General features: G+C 36.3%; 1 protein-coding gene across 1 annotated transcript in view; it reads right to left on the bottom strand.

Moving 5' to 3' along the window:
* SPATA5 (spermatogenesis associated 5) overlaps nucleotides 1–27250 on the bottom strand; it is a 256493-nt gene that overhangs the window by 134172 nt on the left and 95071 nt on the right. Inside the window, exon 14 of the mRNA XM_033135305.1 lies at nucleotides 21940–22066. Coding sequence (XP_032991196.1) covers nucleotides 21940–22066 — 127 coding nt within the window. The remainder of the gene's footprint in view (nucleotides 1–21939; nucleotides 22067–27250) is intronic.

Below are 27250 nucleotides of genomic sequence, written 5' to 3'. Positions count from 1 at the left end.
TTTGTAAACTAAAAAAGCCAGAATGAAGAGCTGGACTTGAGGTAGACAACAGGAAACCGCTGTAGTTCCTTAGCAGTATGTAATCGATAAAGCAGCATCATCACTGGTTAAAGACATCCTTTAGAAAGAGTACTGTGACATAGAATGAAAGGGAAATGGAGGAAGAAAAGGCTGGAGGCTGAGAAACCGGTTAAGGGACAAGGGCAGTAATCCCCTGTAAGAACTGAACCAGAATGGAAGCAATGGAAATGGGGAAGAAAAATGCAACTGAGACACACTTGAGTTAAAAACAAAACTGGGTGCCTGACTGGATTCAGATTTTTCTGCAATTCTTATGCCAAACTTATTGTTATGTTCAACTGACATAACAAAGGACAAGTAGACTGAGAGTTAACAGAAGGAGAAAGTAGCGTCATTGGAGCTGAAGGGGTACAGTTTCAAGAAGATGGGGGTAGTCAGCAGAATCAAGTTTGCAAATTCAAGACAAATAAGAACCCTTAAGAAGCCACTAAACTTTGCTTGATAGTCATTGGTGACCTTCATAAGTTCACTTTTAATAAAGTTGTATAGTCAGGAGGAACTAGATAGTTGGAAAGTTTCAAATTTGAGATGAGAAACTAAATGGAGCAATTCACTTTAGGGGGAACACATCTGTCTGAGAGTAGAGGAAAGGAGGAGCGTGTAAATAATAGGGCAGCGCTATGTTTAAAGATGAGGATACATGAGGACGTTCATGGCAAATGGTCTTAATTATCTCTATAAATCAGTTTCCAAGCTCATTCCGCCCTCCAAAGAAAGATAGATTAATATACACAAAAGCCTTGGAAAATACTCGATGTCACTTTTCTACCCAGCAGTCCAGTTTCTACTGGAGATGTCCAGTCCCCAGGGATGGCTTCACCTAGCCGAGACTTCTCATTTTTCTACATTCTGTCTAGAAAAATCTGTGTGTTATTTCATAAAAAAGTTCAAAGCTGACCTACTGTTGAAACTGCTTCCTACACATATACGGACAGGCTTTTCAAACATGGTTTATGTGAAAAGATGTCTGGAATTGAGCATGGAACTCAAGAGTAGACTATATTCACATGTCTTAACTACAAGTGGTCATGGTAAGACCTCATGGAAAAGCCACGCGTCTCCTGAAACAGCAGTCTTGTTTTAGAATGACTATACAAAACCATAGAAAGTCACAATTTCTCAATTTTATGCTATATTTTCTTTGCAAAGGAATTATTGTTAAAAGAAGTATAATACTTGAAGTTAGATTTCAATTAATTCCTGTGCTTACAGAGCAAATCATTTGTAACGCTTCTGGATCAAGTTCACTATCCTATATCATTGTAATATCAATTTTGAAAAATGAACATGGAAATAATGAAGTTTCCTCTCAAAACTGACATTCACAAAATAATGAAATAAACATCAGTATGTGCAGAGGTCCGATAAGAACATTTTATGTTTACTAGAGAGTACACTGGTCGTTTTGAGGCAAGGCCTTATTCTTCTTCATGACTGAATATTCCAAATATTACAATAAAATTGATTGGAGATGTTAACATTCGATTTGATATTTCCCAGGAAAGATAAAAAATCATCAGGAATTCGTAAGCATCTGAAGAATGAATAAAAGTGCTACACTGACTGAGTATACAAAAGACCAAACTACGTCCTCTCTAAGGTTTGTCGGAGATCTGCTAACATTGTTTTCCTTTAAAATTGAAAAAGATTTCATAAGTTATTAATTATAAGTTTAGAAAAAGATGACAGAATTAACCATTGTTTTCTTCTTTGACTATCATCCTCTAGTCTTTAAATGAACACATTTTATACAATTGTATATTTTAGATAGTTTAAACATCTTTTGGTACAATGAATTTTTTGAGGCAACTGCCTTTTGAAAAACAAAAGTTCTTCTGACAAAAGATTTCCCTGAAATAAAAAAAGAAAAACGAGGTCGATTTTCAAAAGTACAACATACATAAAACAATAGGAATGACAATTTTAAACAGAGGAAAGAAGGCAGATTCTAATCTATACTGCATGTAGGCCACATCTGGATGAAGAGTAGAAGGGGATTTCAAAACACAACCCACAACAGAATACATTATCTAACAAGTGCGTAATTAAAGAGAGATGACATGGCCAAAATAATAACTTTATACTCTATTCATTAAAGGCGATTAATATAAATGGAAAGACTAGTCCTATGTAAAGAAAGCAATTTATCAATACAACGTCAAAAATCTTTCTTTCTGGTAATATCTTTCATTAGTTATTACTGCGTTAGACATTAAAAGTAGCAGTATCATGTCCAGAGAAGGATAGTTAAAACAAGTATGTGTATCTCAGAACAAATCTAGCTCAAACTTCATCAGCCTATCCCGAAGAAACGGTACCTATTTACCTAAGTACCCTCCTGGACACTACCAACAGGTACCTGTTATATTTATGGATTGCAAGTACAGGGTGATATGTGAAATGAGTGAGGCAACAAAACAACAAACAAACAAATGAAAAACCAGTGGGCAGTTGAGAGACTACAATGGGCCTTGAACCAGGCATGAAAGACACAGGGTGATGGCATCCCGGAGAGTGACAAAGCTACTTTAAAATAAAAATTAAATTTGCCCCCTACAAAGTTTTGAATATAAACAATCAGCCTTGGATATACTCATCTTTTAAGAACAAAAGTTCATATTGAAAAAGTTCATTATACTCCAAGGGGACCCAAAAAGGCCTGTAGAATTTGACTCAATTAACACAGTCTACCTGGACAAGATTACAGAAAAAAGTATCTTGAATTTGATAACAAAATAAATAGTAGTAAGTAGTACATGGATATGGCAAATTCATGACGATGCAAGGGGGAGAATGAAATTTAGAAAACACTCAACTAGTTCTAGTATCTTTTTTCTCAAAGACATGGTAAGCTGCTGGATGGGCAAGTATATAGGACACAGATGTCTGGAACTTACGCTAAGTACTGTGTTTCCCCGAAAATACGACCTAGCCGGACCATCAGCTCTAATGCGTTTTTTTTGAAACATGGGAGATTAGTTAGAACTTAAAATGGAGGCTTCCTTTACACCACAGCTTTTTCAGTTTAATCATGGAGGAAGTATCATGAAAGTCTTAATTTCCATACATGATTGTGCCAGCCACAGCAGGCTCAATATCCATGGCTGGTAAGCTCAGCCTCTGTGATGCCCCCCACCTCTTCCTTGTCGCCTAACCTTTGCTCTCGTGTTCTGGGTGCAAAGCAGAGTCGGCGGAGTCTGGCTCATGCTGCTGCCTTTCCTTCCTTTCCTCCCTGTAGGACATGTTTACTGAGCGCTCAGCATCGCCAGACATCCTAATGAGCACAGCGACACATCAGTGAACAAAACAATTGAAAAATCCTGAATCAAAAATTCTAGCTTAACAATTGTTTACTATTAAAGTAATACGATGGAAATGTTACATGAACCGATAAAATATGACTGTTAAAAGAACATTACTATTTCTGAGAAAATGAAGGCAAATGCTCAGGGAAATTCAATGAAGGTGAATAACTAAAGTAACTGTTAATTTGGTATCAGGAGAACATCTGTAAAAAACTGGGACACTCAGGGTGCCCCTAAGTTCTCACCCTGCAAAAGCCAACCATTTAAATCAATATGATGAGGTTTAGATAAGAGATATCATGGAATTCCAATCAGTAGACTATTCGCAAAGAAAAGCCTTTGCCCTAAAACCAATAGATAGCAAATTAATGCATATTTAAATGTTTATGTTAAAGTAAAATCATTCAACTTTATAGAAAATATTTAAATCATTCTTTAACGGACCGTTTCAATTGACTACTAACTGCAAGACCAACCTAGAAATTTGGAAACATTCAAAATTACTGGGGAAAAGGCAAAATGGTAGACTCACTAGAAAGGAAATAAGGCAGTATCCACCAAAATCACAAAGGCATTTTATTTACCCTTCCACACAGCAATCCCACTTTACAACAAAGCTGCACAATAACACGTGGACAAGGTTACTCTCTGGGGTACTGTTTGGAATGGCAGAAGCCCAGCAACAGCCTAAGTGTCTGTCCATCCAAAGGGGACGATTTGCATTCAGTCCCGCATCTCTGCGGCCCCCAAAGGGAGGAGGAAAAAACAACACACAGAGCAAGAATGATCTCCAAGACACAGTGCTAAATGACAACAGCAAAGCGCTGGACAGTGTGTACAGTTTCCTACATTGTGTATATTTGGAGGAAAATGGGCACTGGAAACAGTAAGTAAATATACATACTTGACTACTAAAAACAACATCGGAAGAAAAAAGAGATCGAATGAGGCGAGAAAGATCTGACGGGGGTGCAGGGGTGGGAGCAAGGTTATCGCCGCGTACATCTATCTTCCCATACGGTTTTGATCTTTGAATCATGTAATATATACATACTACCTATCAAAATGTCACCGAAACAAAATATTCTTTAAAAATGAAAAAAATAATGACTAAAGAATATATAGAATATAGGATAACATGGAATGCACTACTTTGCTTCCTGTTATCAGTGAGATGATTTATTTTATACATTACAACCTCTAAGAGATTATCAAACTTTGCATTTCCCGACTCTAGCTGAGATACAATTTCTTATCTGAGTTTTTCTCCATACTAACCTCATAGCTCTTCTGGTCCCTTAATTATAAACAAAACCAAACCAAATCCCTCAGAAGACTTTTGGTGGTGATAGAATACAGATCTCCTGTCTGTCTCCACCAAAGAGACAACTCGCTCTTAAACACGCAAACAAAGGTAAAGTGACTTGCTATGATTTGTGATTTCAAGCTGCATTTTTTCACCCTCGCTTGCTTTACAGAAAGCATGACTTTTTCACAGCACACATTCAGTTAATTAATGGGGTGAAGGTAGTATGACAGATAGCATTGTTTAAAAAATAAGATCAACTACAATTTTTTGAATACAGTGGGATTAAGAAGATGACTTACGCTTCGTCCCCAGTGTGTTTTTGCCTGAGCGCTGTGGATGGAATAGTAATAAATCTAAGGCTACACTCTGGCCCATGCACTCTACTTCCATGACCCTAATGGTGGTTATGGGTTTGTCCTGCATCCAGGCCAGGGTCCAAAAACCGAAATCTCTGGAAGGCAATGTAAACATTCTTTGTTAGTCTCAGACTTTCCTCCCGAGTCACTCGGTGTGCTTGTGTTCATACACGTGTGGTTGCACAGACTTCCTTCTACTGCAGATTACTGTGATTGAGCAGACAATGATGAAATGATGGAGGTACAATAGCTCCATTTGTAAAATGAATAAGGAAATGCCCACGTCTTACACTGAGGTGCAGCAATCAGTTAGTTAAAGGTTCAATAATTCTTTTAATTTATTTCAGAAAAGTTTAGAGTCAGTGCAAAGTACCAAATACAAGTTAGCAAACATCCAACTGACAAGTTTAAAATAACCACCGGACTTTCTGAATGTATTAAAACATTAAATAAATTAAAAATTGATTGTGAAGGTAAAAAGTGATACAAAAGTTCTCACGTCCTTCTATGATGAAATAGGATTCTTTATCATTTTTCTCTGTATAGGATCACCATCTTGTCTCCATGAACATTTTTCAAAGAATGTTTGTTTACTGCATCCATAAAGCCCCAAATCAATGTCTAAAGCCATTCTTATTATTAGTAATTCAAACACACAAAACAAAATCTCCTTATAAAACACTATAAACATCAATGTGGCTATTCATTTGGAAAAACTCCCATCAGGATAAAAACCTCATCCTCCACACGACTCACCTTGGGGATGGGTAATACTTAGCTGTGGGAACTCTCCTGCACATTACAGGAGAACTCTCTTGGCTTCTACCGACCGGATGCCAACATCATCATAATTAAAACCTCTGCAGACATCGCTGAATGGCCCCGGAGTGGGGGGTGTTGTCACAATGGCCAGGTTGAGCATCAGGGCTCCAGAATGCTATAACACCCCCCATCAGGAGAAATCGTTAAGAAAAGAACAGAAAATCAACTTCCTGCTAGAAAATCAAATTCACTGCTAGATGTACAAGCTGGTCCTAATGGTTTTTGTTGGTTTACAGAATTTTTTGAGGTGTTCCTTGTTGGTTGTTTCTGTAATTCTATGCTTTCAAACTTTCATTCCGAATCAAAATTCTTATAACTTTTTTAAAAAATAGAAACATCCTCAAATAACTCTTGTACTACCAGGGTACTCATCACTGTATATGCCCATGTTTTTCTTCTCAACTTTGACAAAGATGACAAAACACAAATTTTCCAAATCAGGCCCAAAGTTGGGGGTTGTGAGGAGCTACAAATGGAAACCAAAAACGAAATCCAGGCCATGGGAGCTCAATTACTGACACTCCTGTTTGATTCATCAGCAAATCACTGCCCCCGCCCCCAAAAGGTTGAACTAGTGAGGATTTTGCAAGCTATTAAAACTGTTTATAGCTAGATGTTTTTTAACTGGATATGAGGCTGCGGCACACTAAAAGCTATCACTAATGCAGGGGAAGTTTTAATCCCTGGGGAGATTGTCTGGGTAAGTGAGCAGACTCTAGCTGACAGCAGAGATAATGCAATTGTTCCAGGCCAAAGCACTGTATTTGTTTTTGTTGTTTTTCCCCTGTCCTATCAGCAGCCTGTCTCCATGGATTTGTCTGGGAAAATGATAAATAGTAAAGCAAGCAGCCCTTTCCATCTGTCTAAATCATCCCTGCAGACTCCAAGCATAGCTTTGGGATGGACCATCTTTTGAAAAGTACATTTCTGTATGTAGTAAATTACTTAAAACCAATGAAAGGGGGGTCGGGGTGGGAGATGAGGGTAAGGGGGATCAAATATATGGTGAGGGAAGGAGAACTGACTCTGGGTGGTGAACACACAATGGGATTTATAGATGATGTAATACAGAATTGTACACCTGAAATCTATGTAATTTTACTAACAATTGTCACCCCAATAAATTTTTAAAAATGCACATGCAGAGAGATATTTATACAGAATCTTAATTCCTCGAAGTTCATAACACATTAGAGAAAAAGGTTAACGACAACCATCAAATATTTCTAAGTATGTGAACAGGAACTATATCTGTGAATGATGCACCACCAGCCCCTAGTAACTAAATTATAGATTAGTTACAAACCAGATATGACTACTAAAGGCCATCTATGTACTAGCCTTTAAAAAATCTAACATTCAAATTATCCTCGAACTCCAAAAAATAAGATTCTAAAGGTGCTATACAAATATCAATTCACAAAAGTAAATAGCAAACTCATACTAGAAAATGAAAATATCAGGAAGCACACAGGAAAAACCCAAACAGAGTCTGGACACTTTTGAAAGAATCTTTAAAACAACGGAAACAGGAAAAGAGCCAGAACTGCTCATGCTTGGGAATCACTGAGAATCAGATAAAGAAGAATTTTTAAAAATTCACTATTCTATATTGAAGTTTCTATCCTCCACATTTTGTGCTTTTAGCCAACCATTCAGACAAAATGACTCGTATCACTATTCTCCCTGATGGAAGAGAAACTGAAATTTGCATGATGGAAGTAATTAAGTTTCACAAGACTTACATGACACATAAACAAATAGGACCTATAAAAAAATTCATATTCTTAAATCAATGATCTTGGGCAGATTTATTGTCTGATATGGAGAACATCAATGTGACAGATTCTAACATAAAACTCAAAAGAAGATTGCGTCCCTGTCTGGATTTTAATCTCAACGATCTGAGGAACACATAAAACCAATAAAAATTAATAATTTAGCTCAAAATTTTTTTTTCTTTATCTCTTTATTTATCTTTAGGAGGACTCTATAGTTTCTTTTGGCAACTATAGAAAATAGCTAAATACCAGTATTAAGCTATCTTTTAATTGAATGTTTCTAAAAGCAAAGAGAAGGACCTTCCATTCAAAAGGACGCTTGAGAACGCTGGAGTCCGGAGCTCTAAATTCATCCATCAGTCATTCATTCAACAGATACTAATTTGAGGCAATCTTTGGTATGAATGTACAGTATTCATAAGGCCCTCCTGTACTAATGATAATTCTAGTGAGAACTGGCATTTATATTATGTTTACATATGTACAAAACAGCTTCAGTACATTATTATAATTGACCTTTCACTTTTTCCTGGCTTTCTAATCTACTGTAAAAGGGGAAAAGTTAAATTTGTGATGAGTAAGAGGTAGGAAAGGGAGGCAGCCATCAGGAGTCATTTAAAAGTTACAGAACTAAATATAATAGTAAAACTTAAATTTCCCTATTTTTCAAGATTAGTATGTTGTTTTTTTATACACTACCATAAGGCTTTAATATATCTTTATCAGAAATGCTAATTCCTTCACTGTCCTGTAAAGTTTCTCAGTCTTTCATCAAATCAAAAGCTTAATGAGTCCTTTTCATTGTCCTAATAAATGTAAAATTTGAGGGCTCTCCAAATATTCAGTTGTCTGTGCTAATCAGATAGTATCAAATTCTACACTAAACCAGAATCCCAGGATTCATAGGTCATATGCCCTCAAATCACAGTAAAGACAATACATTAGTTATTATTTTTAAAAGGAAAACTCATTAGATAAGGCAAAGTATTTATTCTTGGACAACTAAACATACAAATTTAGAAAAACTAGAAGTGAGTCTTATCTGAAGGGCTGCAGAATAAGCTTATCTCAATTTCCTAGCTTACATGGTATCCTAATCCTGGTTAATGATGCGGAAAAAATAAATTATAGTGATAAGAAGTACCATATAGCAAGTCAGTCTCTTTAGCAGTCAATTTACATAATAAAAATGTCCTTCGGTAGTATTTATTCCCTCCAAGCACCACTCTCTGGAATTAGGAAACCATTTCCTCTTGTACAACACTCTCCTCAGGGTATTTAGAAGCAGACTACTTTAAGAAAATTTAAATTTGAGAAGTATATAGTGTAAATGTTACAAAGTACAAAATTTTAAATCAAAGTATAGAGAGTAGTCATTTGGTAGCACATCGTGACAATACATGAGAAACTGACGTGCTGTAGGATAAAGAATAGGTGTTAAAAAAAAAGACTTAAAAAACTCATAGACACAACAGTTTAGTGGTTACCAGAGGGTTAGGTGGGGGGATGGTAGAAGAGAGTAAAAGGGGTCAAATATATGGTGATGAAAGGAGAACTCTGGATGGTGAACACATAATGCAATACATAGATAATGTGTTACAGAATTGTATACTTGCAACCTATGTAGTTTTGTTGACCATTGTCACCCCAACAAATAAAAAAAAAATAAGGTGTTTAGAGACAGTAAGTCCTACTTTACAATACTGCCTTTATTACTTATTAGTTCTTAAAGGATGGCAAGCTATTCAATCTCTCTGAACATCAATTTTCATCTCCAAACTGTAAATAGAACTACTACTTTGCAGGGTCCTTAGAAGTACAGATGACATATGCCTGCTCAATTAGCAGTGATAATAATTCTCATTAGTTTAGAATAATATTTCCGGATTTTTCTGATTCCCTTCATGTATTCAACTTTGTATATTATTTTATTTTTCCCTTCAAATATAATACCTAAGTAAAAATCCTGCAATGAAATGCATAAAATCACATAATATTCATTTATACTTATATAGGTAGATCTACTTAAAATCTTCCATACACACATTATACTTTTGTTTAGGCTACATTTTTACTTCTTTGTTTTCCATGAAGAAAATCCTTGCTGCTTAGAGAACACTTGGCTTTTCTCATTGTCTGAAGGAATACAGGTTCAGGTCACAAACATGAATGTGAAATATCAGCTCATGGAAACTTGGCTGCAGATTACTGTTCTACTTACTAATTTTGCAAACTATGTAGGCAGGGCAATCAGCTATCAACAAAACATACTCGTGAATGTAACTGAAAGGAAGAAAAGTCTTATGAGGAATTATTTTAAATTGTCTTATGGTGATTAAACACACAACCACATTACTTCCTCAAGGCCCTCCAAAGAGTTAACATAAGCTTTAATCTTAGTGTGCGTGTTTCTGTTCAATAAATATATTACTCACCTATACAAACCATCTTCTACTAAATATTTGTCACTCCCAAGAAAAACAACGTGACCAGTATAGAACTGGTAACAAAGTGAGGAGGTAACATATAGGAAATACTAGTATTCTCAGTGAAGGACATATAAAAACAAATTAAAAAGATACACAATTTAGGTCAGCAAATCATTGTCATTTTGAATCAGCAAATTACAGCGAACGTGAAAAAGCTGGTGCGTTCCAGACGTATTACTACAGCTAATGAGAAGAATACTTACGTGTAAAGCAAGTGTCTTCCCTCCAACTGCTTACCATGTGTCCTAGCAAACAAAACAAAAACGCTTGCCTTCTGGAGCTTACACTGGAGCAAGAGGAAATGAACAGTAGCAAACAACTGTAAATAAGTGAACTGTATGGTAATAAATAGTGGAGAAAAAAGAACTGAGTAGCATAAAGGGAATCAGGAGAACCAGAGAGAAAGAATTGGAGTGTCTACGGTGTCAGATACTTGACATGGTTGTTGCCTAAGAGATGTGGTATTATTGCTTCAGACAAATGACATCTGTCTTATGAGTATTTCCATATTAGCTTCTTAAAAAAATAATTCCTATTAGTTTTTTTTGCAACCTGTGTTATAATTGGTTATAAGAAAAGGAAGTCAAACATTTTTGTAGGACATGTTTGTTTTTGCCTCTTCACACCTATCACATTGCCTGGCACATAACAGGTGCTCAGTCAGTATTAGGTGAATGACTCAATCCAAGCCATTAAGCAAACAGTTTATCTGAACAGTTTTGGTCCAAAAATTTAGTAAGGGTCGGCAGACTTTTTCTTAAAAAGAAAGAGAGTAAATATTTTCATCTTATCTGCCCAACAGTCTATGCGGCAATGGGTGTGGCTGTGTCCCAACAAAACTACTTCAATAGGCAGAGAACATCCTTTTCCAGTCTCTGCTTAGTTTATTTTGTATCTATCTAATTGCCTGAAGTCTTCTGTTCAGTTTTCCTGGGAGTATAAAGGTATATTTATTATCTACTTGCTAACGCTAACTTTTTCAATTCTAATCGATTCAAGTGAACAAAACAAAACAGTTAAGCAATCACACACACAAATCCTTCTTCTCTCCCTCTCTTTTCCTTTCTCTTTTTAAAGTGAATTTTGATAACCTAAACTGTGAAAAAAGCTACTACACTAGCTGATGGTATACTATAGTTTTTACAAGACAGAACGCACAGAGCACTACTAATTTTGCACAATTTACTGCGCTATGGAATACATTGGTATTGCGTAAAATTCAGGTGAAGGGCTTACATTTGACCAGAATCAGTCAGACATTGTGTGTAAACCGGCCAGCGTGTGCTTGGTGCACAGTATCTACGTCACCAAACGATGCCAGATCTCTCTCCACTGTTCAGCCTGCCCTTTTCCCACTGTTCCCACCTCCTCCCTACTCAAACTTACATAATCTCCACTTGAATTGAAATCATTACTTGTTAGATAAATTATACAATAGGACACACACATTTCGACTATTATTTTTAAAAGCAAAGCCAGTTCCTCTCTTTTTTATTACGCAGCCCATCCTTTGGTTGGATAAGGGGCCTGTGAAAGCAGCAGCTCCTGCACTCAGGAAACATTTCAGGTGAGCATCTCCATCTAGTGTCAAAGACGAGTAACTGCAGGACCAAATTTATCTACAGAGAGAGAACCCAAGAGGCCAGAGAGCAGGAGATCTAAGATTTATTGTTCCAAGTCTACTCTGATGTATATGCCAGAACAGTACTGTAGATAAGGTTTAGACTGTTGATGCTTTATGATTAGAATAGTTTGAACACACCCCTTACACACACACACATACACACACACACACACTGAATAAAATGAATAAAACGATGCCAGGCACAAAAATGGCCCATCTATGCATTTTAACAATAATCACCAAATTCACCCTTCTACTAACGACTTGAAAACATTCAGGCAGCCATTGCAGTATACTGAGCTCCACAGACAGGGCCGGGGCAAGTGCGAGCCGGACGGGCACCCGGAGACTCTGCTCACTGAGGACAAACAATTAAATGTGGGCAAAGGAGACCCTAAGAGGCCAAGAGGCAAACTGTCACCACACGCGTTCTTTGTGCAAACCTGCGGGAGGAACATAAGAAGAAGCACCCAGATGCTTCAGTCAACTCAGAATTTTCTCAGAAGTGCTCAGAGAGGGGGAAGACCATGTCTGCTAAAGAGAAGGAAAATCTGAAGACATGGCAAAGGCGGACAAAGCCCGTTATGAAAGAGGAATGAAAACTTATATCCTCCTAAAGGGGAAACAAAAAAGTTCAAGGATCCCAAGGCACCCAAGAGGCCGCCTTTGGCCTTTTTCTTGTTTTGTTCTGAGTACCGCCCAAACATCAGACAGCAGCATCCTGGCCTATCTGCTGGTGACGCTGCAAAGGAGCCAGGAGAGATGTGGAATGTCACTGCTGCAGACGACACCCAGTCTTATGAGAAGGAGGCTGCTGAGCTGAAGGAAAACTACGGAAAGGATACTGCTGCATACTGAGCTAAAGGAAAGGCTGATGCAGCAAAAAGACGGAAGAGGAAGAAGAAGAGGAAGAGGAGGAAGATGACGATGATGAATAAGTTTGTTCTAGTGCAGTTTTTTCCTTGTCGACAAAGCATTTAAGCTCCTGTACACAACTCACTCCTTTTAAAGAAAAACATTGTAATAAATAAATAAATAAAACACTCAATACGTGGCTTCAGATTTAGTTCTCGGCTACACTACACATTAGTTCTCAAATATGGGCGTCTAGGAGCAGTAACAATATAAGAAATTTTTTGAAATTTAATAGTGAATTAACTTTAAATAATCATACAGTTGGACATTTCTGTTCTAACTCAAAATTATTTTTACATTCATAGTTTTAAAAATAGCATATTATATAGACCAAAATATTACAGGCTGATCAGGCATCTGTGAAAGGAGAAAATATGCAGCTCAACAAGTTTTCCTTTTTCAAAGAGTAATAAATTTTCAGTGAAAAATTTAAGCGTTCTTCAACTGTCAACCCAGGTTTTTATTACACAACAGCAGCCTTAAGGCTGATTTATGACTCCCACCGCCTTTCTGACAATTAAGTGGTTAAAAAGTCATTTTTGCACACCTGGATAATATTTGCTGCTTTATAACCTGTTTGAAGAAAGGAACTTTTCAATAACAAGAAAGTTTGGAAAGGTGGTACCTGAAAAAGCTTAAACAACAATAACAACAAAAACAAAAAACAAACAAAACCTAAGAAATACGTTTGGTAAATAGCATCCTTTTATGTAATATTTGGAGTCGCTACTATAATCTGTCTCTGTGTCATAGAAGAACAGGACTGCAGAATGTGAATGATGTGTCAGGGATCATCTAGAATATTTTTGACAGGTATAGAAACAGAGGCCCAGAGAGGCTACACAACTTCAAAGAATACACAGTGTCAACAACAGAACCGGAATTAGAACAAGATCCCGCATCTCCGTCTGTCTCATTTCTTCCATTGCTTGTTTCTTGCTGTCAGTTTCAGGCCTTTCTGTCACATTTTGCACATACCATTCTAGTCCCTATCATTTTGCCATCTGTTCCATGTGCCAATCTCAGTGCCCTCTAGACTCATTTCCCCAATTATGCTGCAAAAGCGCTACATTATGGCAAAAGCCTATCTCCAATGTTACGCGTGCGGCAGAAACGCACCTAGAAATATTAAGGTCTGGGAACGGTTGTGCCCAAAACACTATAAACAAAATGTTCAAAGATGAAAATTACACAACATTACAACACATATCTCGAATCACAAACTCATGAAAATGTAACTATAAATAAAAGTGGAGGTAAGTGATGAAGAAATTAACTACATATTTTCAGCACTGTTTTAAAGCTAAAAGAAAATAAGTTTTAAATACCTGTAAGGTTTAAACCAGATTAATACTGAATTCTACACTTTAACAGTATATAAAGCCATAGTTAAGAAGTTTATCAAAATTTCATTGAATGTAATGTCTTGTCTATTTCCATCAGAGAAAACAGAAAGCGTTTCTTTACCCAGATACGTATTCTTAGGGTAAATTAGGTGAATTTTACTTTCAACTGTTCTTCTTCCATAAGTAATCTTAATCATCCATTTCTCTTCAGGGGTTCTCTTTGGTAACTCTTCAAAAACATCTCCTGAGTCTCTCTGTACCAAATAGTTAAATGTTCCATGGAGTTCACCTAAATTGTCCTGGGCTATATACATTGAACTATTTTTCAAAAAGTCAGAAAGGTACACAAATTCTTCTTGGTATTTAAGAAATATAATATCTCTGCTATCGATGCATATGAGACACAAAGAAAATGATAGAGACAGGATCTCGCTTTGACAAATCAGAAAGATCTATCCAATCTCATAAGATGCAATTCCTCTACTCCTAAGGCCTGCCGTCCTTGCAGCTGCTGTCATGGACGCTCTGGGGAGTCACCTGGGAAGAATGTGACAAGCAGGAAGAGCTGAACTTGGAGGAAGACCTCTAGAGCTGATCGCACCGTGGCTCAGCTTCTAAGACTTGAATTAATAGCACAAGCCCAAGGCAGGGAAGCTATTACTTGGCAGAAGACTCCGCGGAAAGACCTGGACTCTTTAGGGTTGTTTTTGTTGACTTTAATTGATGACTTTAAATCCAAGAGCAGTCTACAGTGTGATTCAGCGGGCACATAAACGAACCCAGTCCTGGAATGCGTCAGCAGAAGCACAGCGTTCAGATTACTGGCACCATGTCTCACTAGGCTCTGTACTGATCAGACCACAACCTCCCACAGTATATTCATTTGTGGATACCACAGTTTCTGAGAGAAAGGAATAAATGGACAACAGTTCAGGAAAACAAAGGATAAAAATGCTGCAGATGGAATACGAGTATCATGTGAAATAAAACAAGATGTCAAGCCTGGAAAAGAAAATACTCGTTGGAGAGACAGAACATAACAGTTTTTAAAGATAAAGAAGAACAATATAGAAGAGGAATTAAAAGCTGCTCTTTATAGCATCTTGGAATAAAAGCAGGCTGTTGTGTAAAAGCTTTAGGGGGACAAACAGCTGCTAGTTCAGCAGAGTAAAGAACTTCCTAAAAGTCTACGACACAGATTTCATGAGTTAGTAGGTTCCCCATCAGTGCCGACGATGGAGAAATTATGGGTAGTAACTGTACAAAAGGGTCAATGCATCACAAGGATAACTAGGCCATCAAGCCTTCCAAGTTCTCTCCAACCCTGGAAAAATTAATCAATTTCAGAACCTGATTATCAAGGGCAATACATATTCTATTGTATTATTCTTTCTGTAATAGAAGACGAAGTGTATTATTTGCATGTTGACATCATCAAATATTGCTTACCAAATGTATTTAAACATAGAATTTTAAGTTCTCAAAATTTAAACATCTATGCCTGAAAATCCCAATGATGACAAATATTAAAAAGGGCATTCAACTTACAATTACAAAAAGCCAAAAACCAATGCAACTTTTAAGATTCAAGAGCTATGAATCAATATTTACATTATTCTTATATAATAAAAAAACCTGCATTTCTAAATTTATGGATTTTGGTGAGTCAGTTGGAAAGAGCAATTATTTAGTCCAAGAAAATGTATTTTAAAAAGATTAAATACTAAAAGAACTTTCAAGAAGAGATGGAACATATCTGAAAGAACAAGAAGTTAATATACCCTTCTTACTATTATTGGTTTATTTTAAGCTCAGCAGTATATTATTGATCTATATGCAATTTATCTTCAGAACATTTATGCACTAAATATATTTAAACCATCTTTAGAAACACTTCGTAGCTCATGTATGAACAACACGCATTAGAGACTTTACTAAACTTCTAAAAGCTTACGGGGATAGATCAATGGTCAGTAAACTTTTTCTATAAGGTCCCAATGGTAAATAATTTAAGGCTTCACAGGCCATAAGCCTCTATTGTAACTACTCTAGAGTAGTGTAAATGAAGTCACAGACAACACATTAACAAATCAGTGTGACTGTATTTAAATAAAGCTTTATTTATGAAGATGGAAATTGGAATTTCTTATCATTTTCACATGTCACAAAATATTATTCTTCTTTTGAATTTTTTCAACCATTTAAATATGCAAAGGCCTTTTGTAGATCATGGGATCCACAGAAACGGGTTGTGGGCCAGACTTCGCCACAGGCCAGTTAGCTGATCCTTTGTAGACACTCTTTGTCTTACCAACATTTACATGAGACCTGACCCATACATGCATGCATAAACGTCCGGCCCTCGGCTCTCTCCTCTCTCCCAATCCCCCTTCCCCAACGCTGAAACCCTGACAGCTGCTGCCATAGAAGATACACTGAAAACACTTGGGACTTTAAAACACACAGCAACAATAATAAAACTACTTTTGAGAGTCCTGTAAAATGATGGTAAAGTTGAAATTGGAAGGTGACCTTGGAGGACGCACACGGCAGCTCACCTTCTAACCTCCAAAGACTGTCCACCTCATTTTCATAAACAATATTAAAGATGAATAAGAGTACTTTCCTTAAATACTTACAGGGGTGTAAAAAATTATGATTCATTTAGACTTATTTTATGTCTGTTAGGTCAAGCAGCTTATGTTTTAGTTCTGACATAGTTGAGAACAGCAGTTATTAGAACAGGACTTATAATTAGGAAGGGTAAGAGAAAAGCAATCCACAAACACATTTGTAACCTTTCTTCTGAAGGAATTTTTGGAACACAATTCATTTGAAAATCGGAAGCTATACATATTTAGCTTCTCATTTGCTGACATTTCTAAATATAATTAAATTTTTCCATGTTACAAAGATATCCATAAACCAACTTTTAATTTGCAATATTTAAGAAATAAAAATATTATGTCATATTTAACCCATCAAGCACATTTCCTCCTCCAGAAAAACCGAAAAGAAAATCAATGCCACTTTATTACTCCCATGAGTTAAACATACTAAGTTAGAAAATAATTCTGAACCCTGAATTCCTCAAGACCTCCATATAACTTCCAAAATTTCCCTCAATTGAGCAATCTTTTCCATAGATGGCTTACAGCAAAATTTTTAAAATTCTACACATTTACCAAGGTAAGAAAACTAGGTTTATAGGCTAGGGATAGATAATAATTATCATTGAGAACCTGATACCGATTACATACTAGGTATCAGTATTAAAAGTGACCAAACGGACTAAATTCAAAATATTCATAAAATTAAACTGTTCTGAGGCTATTTAACACCTAGGAAAAAAAGACATGACCATTTCTTCGTTAATATTCAACACAAATGGATAAAATGTCCTATATTGGACACTATTCTTCTAAAGAGGACACACCAGCAACAGCCTAACGAAAAACAATAATAAACGCCCAGAGTTTGGGCATTTTACTATTATTTGGGCATCAATAATAATTTAGTTGTTTGCTGTTCTCATGTCTCCTGATGCTGAGGAAATCCAGACCATCATCAATCTAAACACAGTGTGTCTACCTGACATCACAAGACCTCATTAATCTTCATCTGTCTCTCACTTCCCGTCATTCTTACACAAAATGGACACTTGAGGCTACACCTTCTCTTCCTTCACCTATGTGCTGGGGGAGGGGAGTGGGAGGTAAAAGGTCCATGGAGACTTCGACACCAGCAGAGACCACAGAAATCACTTTACTCAGCCTAGGGTGCTACAGTACAGCTCATGGGTTTGACATAAATATGACACAGCAGGAAGCAGAATAATGGGATTCTTGAACTATGCATCTCACTTCTTTGCTGAATCACCAGAATTCCCATGAAACTCCAGCTTTAGTTTGCCCAGACTACAGGAAACTGAAATGTCCAAAAGACACTAAGAACGTACAACCTATGGGCCACGTAAGGCTAGTTTCACTCCTCTGACAGTCCAGGCATTCGCCGTGTCCTAACGTACTAAGTGAAGGTCATCATAACATAGAGGTTGTGGGTTAACACAACAGGATTATAAAGTATCATAGCCAAACACCTTAATTAAACGTAGTCAAAGTTAGACTAAATGTATTATTTCTTTGACACTAGAACAGTTCTTTCCTTTTCTTGCCAGTTTTAGGCTAAAAACAAAATACCTTTGAGCATTAGCACATGAAATTTACGATAATTCTTTTGTTCACGAATTCTCTTCCGACTAGTTTCCTCCAGACAAGACAGGTGGGAAAAACTAAGTCTATTCACTTCATAACAGGAAATTGTTTTGTGTTGTTTTTTTATTGTCTCTTAAGGCTGTTTTGTTTCTACCAGCACATTCAGGGCATAATTTGAACACCATGTTCTAATCACACATGTGCTGAAACATTTTTTTACTGTACTATTACACCATACACAAATAATACTCCATAACAGTTCTTCAAAGAAAAAAAAATCTGGAAAAGAAATAGACTTTTGATATTCTATATATCATCTGAGCAGTAACAAAAGTACAGTTAAGAAAAAAATTCATATTCCACAGGACTATGAAATTCGACCTGAAGCAGAAAAGGATTAAAATTTGTTTTACACAAGCCACTAATTATTTAAAGCAGTTTTTTTGCACAACTACGGAATAAGATGCAGAACATTTAGACCATGGTTCAATGTACTACATTCAAAGTTGTACTTGAAAGCATAACATATCATCTGATGACCTTGAAACCATTCTTAAAAATACTTTTTCTCATTTACCAATTTTATGTTTTGTTGTCTGTAATAATTTTATTTTCATCTATTACAAATTAAACATTTTAAATTTTCAAAAATTCGAAACTTTGGACTCCTCCTGATCTAGTAAAAATAAGTTTTTGTACTTAATGAGCAAACACTTGCAACATCTTAGTTTAAGTGTGCTGACTGAAAATTAATTGGTTAAAAAACACAGACGTCTAATTTTTAAATATGAATCGAAGTATGTACGTACTGTGTTTCACTGAAAGTAAGACCTAGCCGGACCATCAGCTCTAATGCGTCTTTTGGAGCAAAAATTAATATAAGACCCGGTCTTATTTTACTATAAGACCAGGTATGATATGATATGATATGATATATGATGTGATATGATATAATATTAATTTTTGCTCCAAAAGATGTATTAGAGCTGATGGTCCGGCTAGGTCTTATTTTCGGCGAAACACGGTATGTGTGTGTATATATATATGGTGCATGTATTTATATACATGCCCACATTCATATAAATATACATACATACATACATTCATTCATACATATAAATACACATATATACGTATATACACATATGTGTTTGTATATGGTTGCACTTTTCTCTGAAGCCTCTTGAAGCAAAGGTTAATTAGTCAAGAGGCATTAACAGTGTGTAATAATAATATTGGCTCTTAAAACACTTATTTTGAACAATCAGGTGTTCTTAAATTAAAACTGAGGCAACAAAGGTAACATTTTAGAATGGATGAAAAATATGTCTAGAATTTTGGCAAGATGTTTCCCACTTTCATTTCTTGAAGTCTGTGATGTTGGACAGTCACTTCCGTTTGCTGTCAATGGAATGTAGCACCCGCCTTCTAAGGCAAATGTTATTAGCAGGCAAGAAACACGTAAGAACAATGCAGAAGATCTGAAACGTAAAAAAGAACCACTTCCATCCTTTCAATCTCCCTTTTTGGAGACAAGTTCTGCCCCAAATCTGGTTAATCATTTTCTCCAAGAGATCCAAGATATCCACAGACTAAGTTATCCTGAAGAGAATGGAAGTCATTTACCTTGGGGTTTTGACTTATTCTAAGATGAGCTTGAAAAAAGGCCCAAAACCTTAGAGAGGCCCATAAATAACTTCTAATCTCTAGGTTTATTACAAAAATTTCTCAACCTCTTTTGTAGCAGAGGTAGGTAAAAACCAGGACAAATTACATCTTACTGTAAAACACAACAGCTAGGGTTCAATTTAGGTCTTACCGAAAGAAAAGTAAGCAAAACAGATTATAAATCAACAATTCCACTGTATTAAATAACAGACTTAACAAAGTGCTACACACATAAAGAACATGAAAAAAATGTATCCTTTAAAATTAAAAAAGGAATTTAAATTCATTTGTCCTTTTCTATTTTGAGAGAGATTACATGTGTAACTGGCAGACGTATCCAGACAAGCCAAGCCAGCGAAATGCCACATCTGCAGAAAGACAGCAGATTCCAGAGAACGAGGACATTTCGAAGAAGCTGGTTTGTAGCCAGTCAGATGATAGGCAAGGAGAAGCTGGTCTCTGAGAGTTAGAAGCTGTTCTTAGTGCCCAAAAGAGAATTAACCCAGGGGTGATAGGAAGAATTCTAGTACAGCCATAAGATTCCGGTCTGCTGGTGGACACACACCTTTTCTCAGTTATTCAATCAAATGCTAATTTAGGTGCTACTGTGAGGAGCTTTTGCAAATATAATTAAGGTGCTGAATCAGCTGACTTGAAGGTGGAGAGATTTTTCTTGGTGGGCCCACCCCGATCAGGTGACACGGGGCTTTCCCTGGCAACGGCAATTTAAAGCATGAGACGGAAAACATGTAACAGAGCTTCTCCACTGCTGTCTTTGAAGATGGAAGGGGCCTTGTGAGTGGTCCCTACGAGCTGAGGGTGGCTCGCAGCTGAAGCCAGTAAGGAAAGTCAGTCCCTAGGCTTACAATCACAACAAGTGAATTCTGCCACAGCCGTGAACACCAGCTGCTGACAAGAACGCAGTTGGCCAACACCTTGTTTGAAGCCCGGAGTGAGTCTGTGCACGGACAACTCCATCACGCCATGCCCCGATTTGACCTCCCTACAGAAGCACTAATAAGTGGGTGTTGTGTGACGCTGCTAAATTTTAGGTAATTTGTTACGCAGCAAGAGAAAACTAACATAAGCAAAAACCGGGCTAAGTCATACAGCTTGATTTAGAAGAACCTAAAGAAGTTTATTGTAAGCCCAAAACCCTAAAAGATATCAACGTCAAGGGCATAGAATATTAATAAACCAAAGAAAAGCACTATTATAATAGATCAGGCATTGTAGAGAAGGAAACTGAGAAATTTTAGAACTCATTAAACATGAGGTCACCAGGAGACAAATGACATAGAAATACAATGTAAGAGTTTACCAGGTGAAAGATGATTTTTCTGGATTCAGCGACTTTACTTGTCAAACCAAAAGATGGGACTGGGTCATCTTTACGGGCTTTCAGCACTTTCTATAATCCTTGGTCTGATACAGTTCTACCTTTTATAGACATCAGAGATGCCTAGGCACCAATCCAGATCCTACAGATGCTCAGAACTCACCTAGCTACTTGTAAGACACTGCATCAGAAGGCGAACCACTTATTCAGGTCCAACGCTTTCTTACCTGCATTTGACCAAAGGGTCTTTATCTTTATCCCTTAGCAAAATACCTAAGTGAATGAAAGCCAGGCTTTCTTTCTACATAAATTCTCCGTTCATATCTTCAAACGGACCACTTTTGATATCCCATTTTTAAAACCGAAAGTCTATGTACATGTGCACAGGTGGAGGAGTTCGTAAGGTCCTATACTGTTAGCAAAAAGAGAAACTGGTTCATGCTCAATTTAAATCCTTGTGAAAAATTACTCATTAAGTTACGCATAAATTAGACACTTAAAAGTCAGCTGACTCCATTATTAAACTATGACCTGGGGGAAAAGTGGTAGCAATAGCTTTAGTTTAAAATCTTTCAGTATCCTCTAAATGAAAAACTGATTAGAAAGTAATTTGACATTAAAAAAACAACACAAGTATGATCAAAGGACCAGTTCTTGATTTTACAACACCCACACTGCCTTCTTTCTTACCTTGTCTATCCTATCTGGGCGGTTAGTAGCTGCCAAAATTGTCACATCCTTCAACTGTTCAATGCCATCCATTTCTGTTAAGAGCTGAGCCAAAACACGATCGGCTACATTCCCAGCATCTGAAGAACTGATTTTTAAAAATACAGTTTTAAAAATTTGTTTATCTATCCCCAAATACTCTGTTATTTTAAAATTATCATATATTCTATAACAACAAAAATTATGTATTTCAAATATAAAATGCATGCTTCAGAATTTATTACTTGTTAAATTATCATATCCAAAAAATAACTATATTCAAATTACTTCTTTTCCTCCATCATCAACCCTGTTCATTTTCTTTCCAATAATGAAATGCTGGGCAAGTGTCACATATAAAAGATCCAGGAAAAAAGAAGATTACTTAAAAAGAAGTTGATATATAGGAGACATATAAGGAGATACAACCAATAGGGCTGATACACCAATGTCTCCATGAGTCACTGGCAGAAGAGGGCTTCAACCACAAACACACCGGCTTTGAAATGCCTGTGGGACAATTTGGGATTTAGACATAAAAGAAAAAGGTCTGAGGTAGGAAAAATCACCCAGGAAGTGAACAGCGAGTGAAGAAAAATATATCAGTTAACAAACAAAATATTAACACCAATATTTTAGAAGGGGTATGTACAGTTAGCTCGTAAACTGTGTCAAATACTGCTGAGTCAAGTAAAGGAATGAAAACTGCTGACTGGATAGTAAATCCGTCTAATTTTTGTGCCTTAGGTCCTATTTTGCCTTTTCTTTCTCTACTTGACAAGCCCAATGCAAACTTCTTTCAAAATGAATTATCATAATTAGGAAATCTATACACAGTACGTCCCCACTTAATGTCACTGGTAGGTTCTGCAACTTTAAGGAGAAGGATATATAATGAAGCCAATTTTACCATAGGCTAATTAACATAAACAAGAGTTAAGTTCCTATGGCGTCTCAACATTATAATCAAATGACACTGAACTAAAACTACAAGGACCTGCTGCATCTGGGGAGAAGCTGGTTTTCCTTGGTGAGGAAGAAGTAGTGAGTATAACCACCTAAAAGTAAATGAGCTTGGGACAGAAGGAAGCAGATAAGAGATTATTTCTCTTTTAATTCCCCCCCTTTTTATAGCAAAGTTCAGGAATAGTATGAATTGTATTTTCGTCAAACAAATACCTTGAAGATGGTAACATTATGGGAGTAGTAATATAACTACCGTTCTGGCTCTTGGATAGACATTTCTTTAAAATAAAATTTTAAAGGAGAGACAATTTGGTATTTCAAAAAAGTCCAAGCATGAGAATACTTAAACAAGTTTTAATTCATGAAAAATAAAATCACATGGGATATGAGTTTTGTCAATATTGTTTTAAAAGGTAAAATTCTATTATAAAGAAATAGCTTGTGAATTTTAAAAACACTAAAATTATCAACATCTCTTTTTAAAGGGAAAGAGGAAGAAAGGAAAAGGACACTGGCTGGGTAACGGTAACCAGATTTTTTTTTTTTTTTTACCTTAACACAAATAGTGTAGGGACTCATATATTTAATATGATTTAAAAATCTAAACATAAACCTTTTATACGACTATAACTCCAAAAATCTGTTGATATTACAGGTATAAATTTATCTACAGAACATCTCTCTCTTAGAAAGAAGTTGGTTCTTCCATAAATAAATGCATTCTTTTAAATAAATCATTTCCAATACCACCAAATTCTTAAATGAAGAAACATAATTCATGTTAGAGTTTTTTTTTTAAAGAAAACAATTCTAGAGAAAGGTAGAATTATACCATATTCCACATACTGCATTTTCCTGTCAACATTCTGCATGCTTAAAATCCCAGCTATGTTTATCCAGCTGACAGTAACATCTTGATAATTAAATATCAAAGTATGTCAAAATTAGAGATTTTTTAGATTCCTTGCTCACCTGGTTGGGCTGATTGAAAAATAATCTCTTCAACAAGGTCTTTTCTGATTCCCATAAACAATTAAACTCCTCTGTTTCTGATAAACCATGTGATTTAAAGCTCAATATATATTCTGTTTACACAGGCAGGTCATCTGTGCCTCTCTTAGAGTCTCAAGAATATGGAGAATTCTGTTCTCTCACAGAATGCTGTGAGGGGAAAACCTTTGTAAGTAGTTATAAAAATACCTACTGTTCATTGACTATCTACCTCCCAGACACTGCACTGTATTAGTAGATGACATGTTTGACTTTTCTGTGCTATGCATCAGTGTATTAACTCATTAATCACAGTAACAGCACTGTGAGGTAGATACTACTTGTAGTCTCATTTTATAGATAAGGAAACTGAGGCACTTGCCCAAGATGTCCCAGTTAGCAAATGGCAGACGCAGGATTTGAATCCACATCTACTTGACTTCAGAGTCTATATTCTTTCCATAATACATAAATAAATCTAAAGAATTTTATAAACCAAATACACTAATGTTCCACAGTAAAGTTGAAATATCTAAGCGCATGATGGTCACCTTTCAGCATTCAGAGGGCTGTGTCCGGGGGTGGGTGAGGGGTATTATAGTTGAAAGGAAACAACTGATTTTCAGACTTACCACTACATGATAAACTATGCTGTCAATATCTGATCCATATTCAGGCTGAACCTAACAGTAAATAAGCTATTTTAGATTAACAAGATGCCCCATTAAAAGTAGACAGACACAGTGAGTTATCTCACCAGCTACACAGTTCTAGGGTTGTGTAAGCAGCATGTGCCCTGCACAACTGCAGCTTTGTATAAACTGGTAACACAGGGAATGACATAAATGTATTTTCCCATTTTGCCGTGATTTCCCAGTAAAAATTCCAAGTTAACATAGGCAATATTCATTATATTTGTATAGTTCTGATTCAAACACAGTGTTAGAGAAACAAGTGATTCTTAAACTCACAGCTCAACTGACACTCTGCCAAAAGCATTTTTTTTCGCAATCCTGGACTTCCCCACACTGTTGTCACAAACATAATCCAACAAAAGAAATAATTAAAAAAAAATGAACACATGTCAGTTCAAACTTATTTAGACAACATCTGTCTAAAAATTGAAGCAGAGAAAATGCTTCTAAATATGTATCGTTTTCCTAGTGCCAGAGACCTAGAAATGGTGACACAGAAATCTAAAATCCTGTAGTAATTATAATGAATTATTATACAATATGCAGTTTTTAAAATCATGCCAGTAAAACTTTCATTGATGAGTACTTCTTGGGAAGGTTGCTTTGAATTTGGGAAAGAACTTTGATATATTTGATAAGCTTGGGTTCAAATGCCAGCTTTACCACTTAAGTTTTTGTGTGATCTTGTGGAACTTAATCTCCTTGGGCTGCAGTTTTCTCAATCAAAACAAGGGAAGGCATATCTTTTACAAAATTAAATAAAATGTATAAAGGATCTAGCACAATACTTAGCACAAATGAAACGTCAATAGATAGCAGTTATATGTATTATTATCATTATTATTACAGTTTCACCATTATAACTGGCTCAGTGAAGCTATCTTTATAAAGTTACCTTAACAAATTAAACTAACAAAGTGGTATCTGGCACGTAAATGTTTACTGAAATAAAGCACGAACATCACGTATGGCAGAAGATTTCCTGAAGCTACGATAGCACAAGTCAGCAGATACACCCAGATTTCATGTGGCCAGTGTCTGCTTCTTAGCCTTACTTACAACACGGTAGAAATTTTGCCATGGAAACCACCAACCTAATACTAAGATAAGCACTGCTCCTGGAAACCCTTCCTAACTATGAGGCATGCTTCAAACAGTGAGCCTGATTAGTTTATTGATTAATAAACTAATAACAGACTGTTTCTAGAAGATGTATTAGGAGGACATTGCTATACATTGGTAACAAAAGTTCTTTACATTGTGGTCATAACTGCATATTAGCTGTTCTAATGTAATTACAGCTTGGCTCCTCAGAACCCGCAGGAATTATTTACTTAAAATAGCTAAAACTTCCAGATAAGGGTTATTTTTATACCTCTCAAATATTTATATTTTTAAAAACGATTTAAACAAATGGAAAACCTTCTAAAAGAGACAAAACAGAATACTTTTCATTAAGATACTGTAAGATTGTGTGTTCAGATGCAGAAATGCTGGGCTCAAGAAACAGACTAATGAAAAGAAAATCTCCAGTTCTTTGGTTTCTTAGTTCTATGCTGAAAGAAGTTCTCTTCATGTTTTTTCTACCCTCTTTTTTGTGTCTCCTAAATGAACGTGGCTTATCTTGGCGGGGGGAGGGAAAGGACAGAGACTCAGGGTCTCCATTTGTGTGCTCTAAGTGTGGCTATAGAGACGCAGGATTTGGAACTCAGGGACTTGGGGCTTGCTTACTTGAGGGCGATTTCTCTACAATAAAACTAATGCCTATATGGCCTTTTGGGCAGAAGGTTAACATGGCAACCTTTCTACAAAATTCATTAGTATACCAGGGGCAGCAATAGTCTTTTTCACAACGATTCCTCACCAACCTAAAAAGTATGGCCTTCGTTACTGTGGCTATCCTTTGTTGCCTGACTATTGTGGCTGTCAGCTACATTAAAAAGAATATCTATCATTTCTGCATCCTGAGCACAACTGACAGAGTCTTGTGAGTCCAGACCCACTTTTAGAGTTAGTGTGGGCCAAAACTAATTGAGATGCTTACCATTTGGAACTCTTTATGACATTTAAAAACGTATGCTAGAAAAAAAATTAAAAATTTAAATTGGATACATGCGATGGCCTATAATCCAGAATTCATTTTTGAAAAAGCATTGCTTAGCACTTCATTAATTCTTTTCAGAGCTCTTTGACAGGTGAATGCATTCCAAAGCTCACAAATGCTTCTTTATAATGATGATGATTCTTCTATGAACATAAATGAAGGTCACAAGATTCCAAAAGACCATCTTAGTGTTTAATTAAAAAAAAAAAATTGGTTCACAAATGACACTAGAACATGGTAATGTCAGAGTCCGATGAGTGAACCTAATCTCTAGTTTCTCTGAGCCTTCATTCCCTTATTTGAAAAATAAATATCTGGGTGCTTCTTGGCTGGACAGCTGAGATAAGAGGGTGGAGACATTATGGATCCCTGAGGATTTCATAGTTATTGGCATGTGTGAATGAGGGAGTTGAATTAAATAATGCATAATACCGGGGGTGTCAAAAAATGATTACATATGACTTGTATTCATCTTCTGTTAGCGGTATATATTGACTATTACAATTTTAATACAGTTTTTTCCTTTCTTAAAATGTGT

Source organism: Rhinolophus ferrumequinum, chromosome 18 (genome assembly GCF_004115265.2).
Source record: "Rhinolophus ferrumequinum isolate MPI-CBG mRhiFer1 chromosome 18, mRhiFer1_v1.p, whole genome shotgun sequence".
In the NCBI taxonomy this organism is placed as follows: domain Eukaryota; kingdom Metazoa; phylum Chordata; class Mammalia; order Chiroptera; family Rhinolophidae; genus Rhinolophus; species Rhinolophus ferrumequinum.
This window is presented reverse-complemented; position numbering and strand designations above follow the sequence as displayed.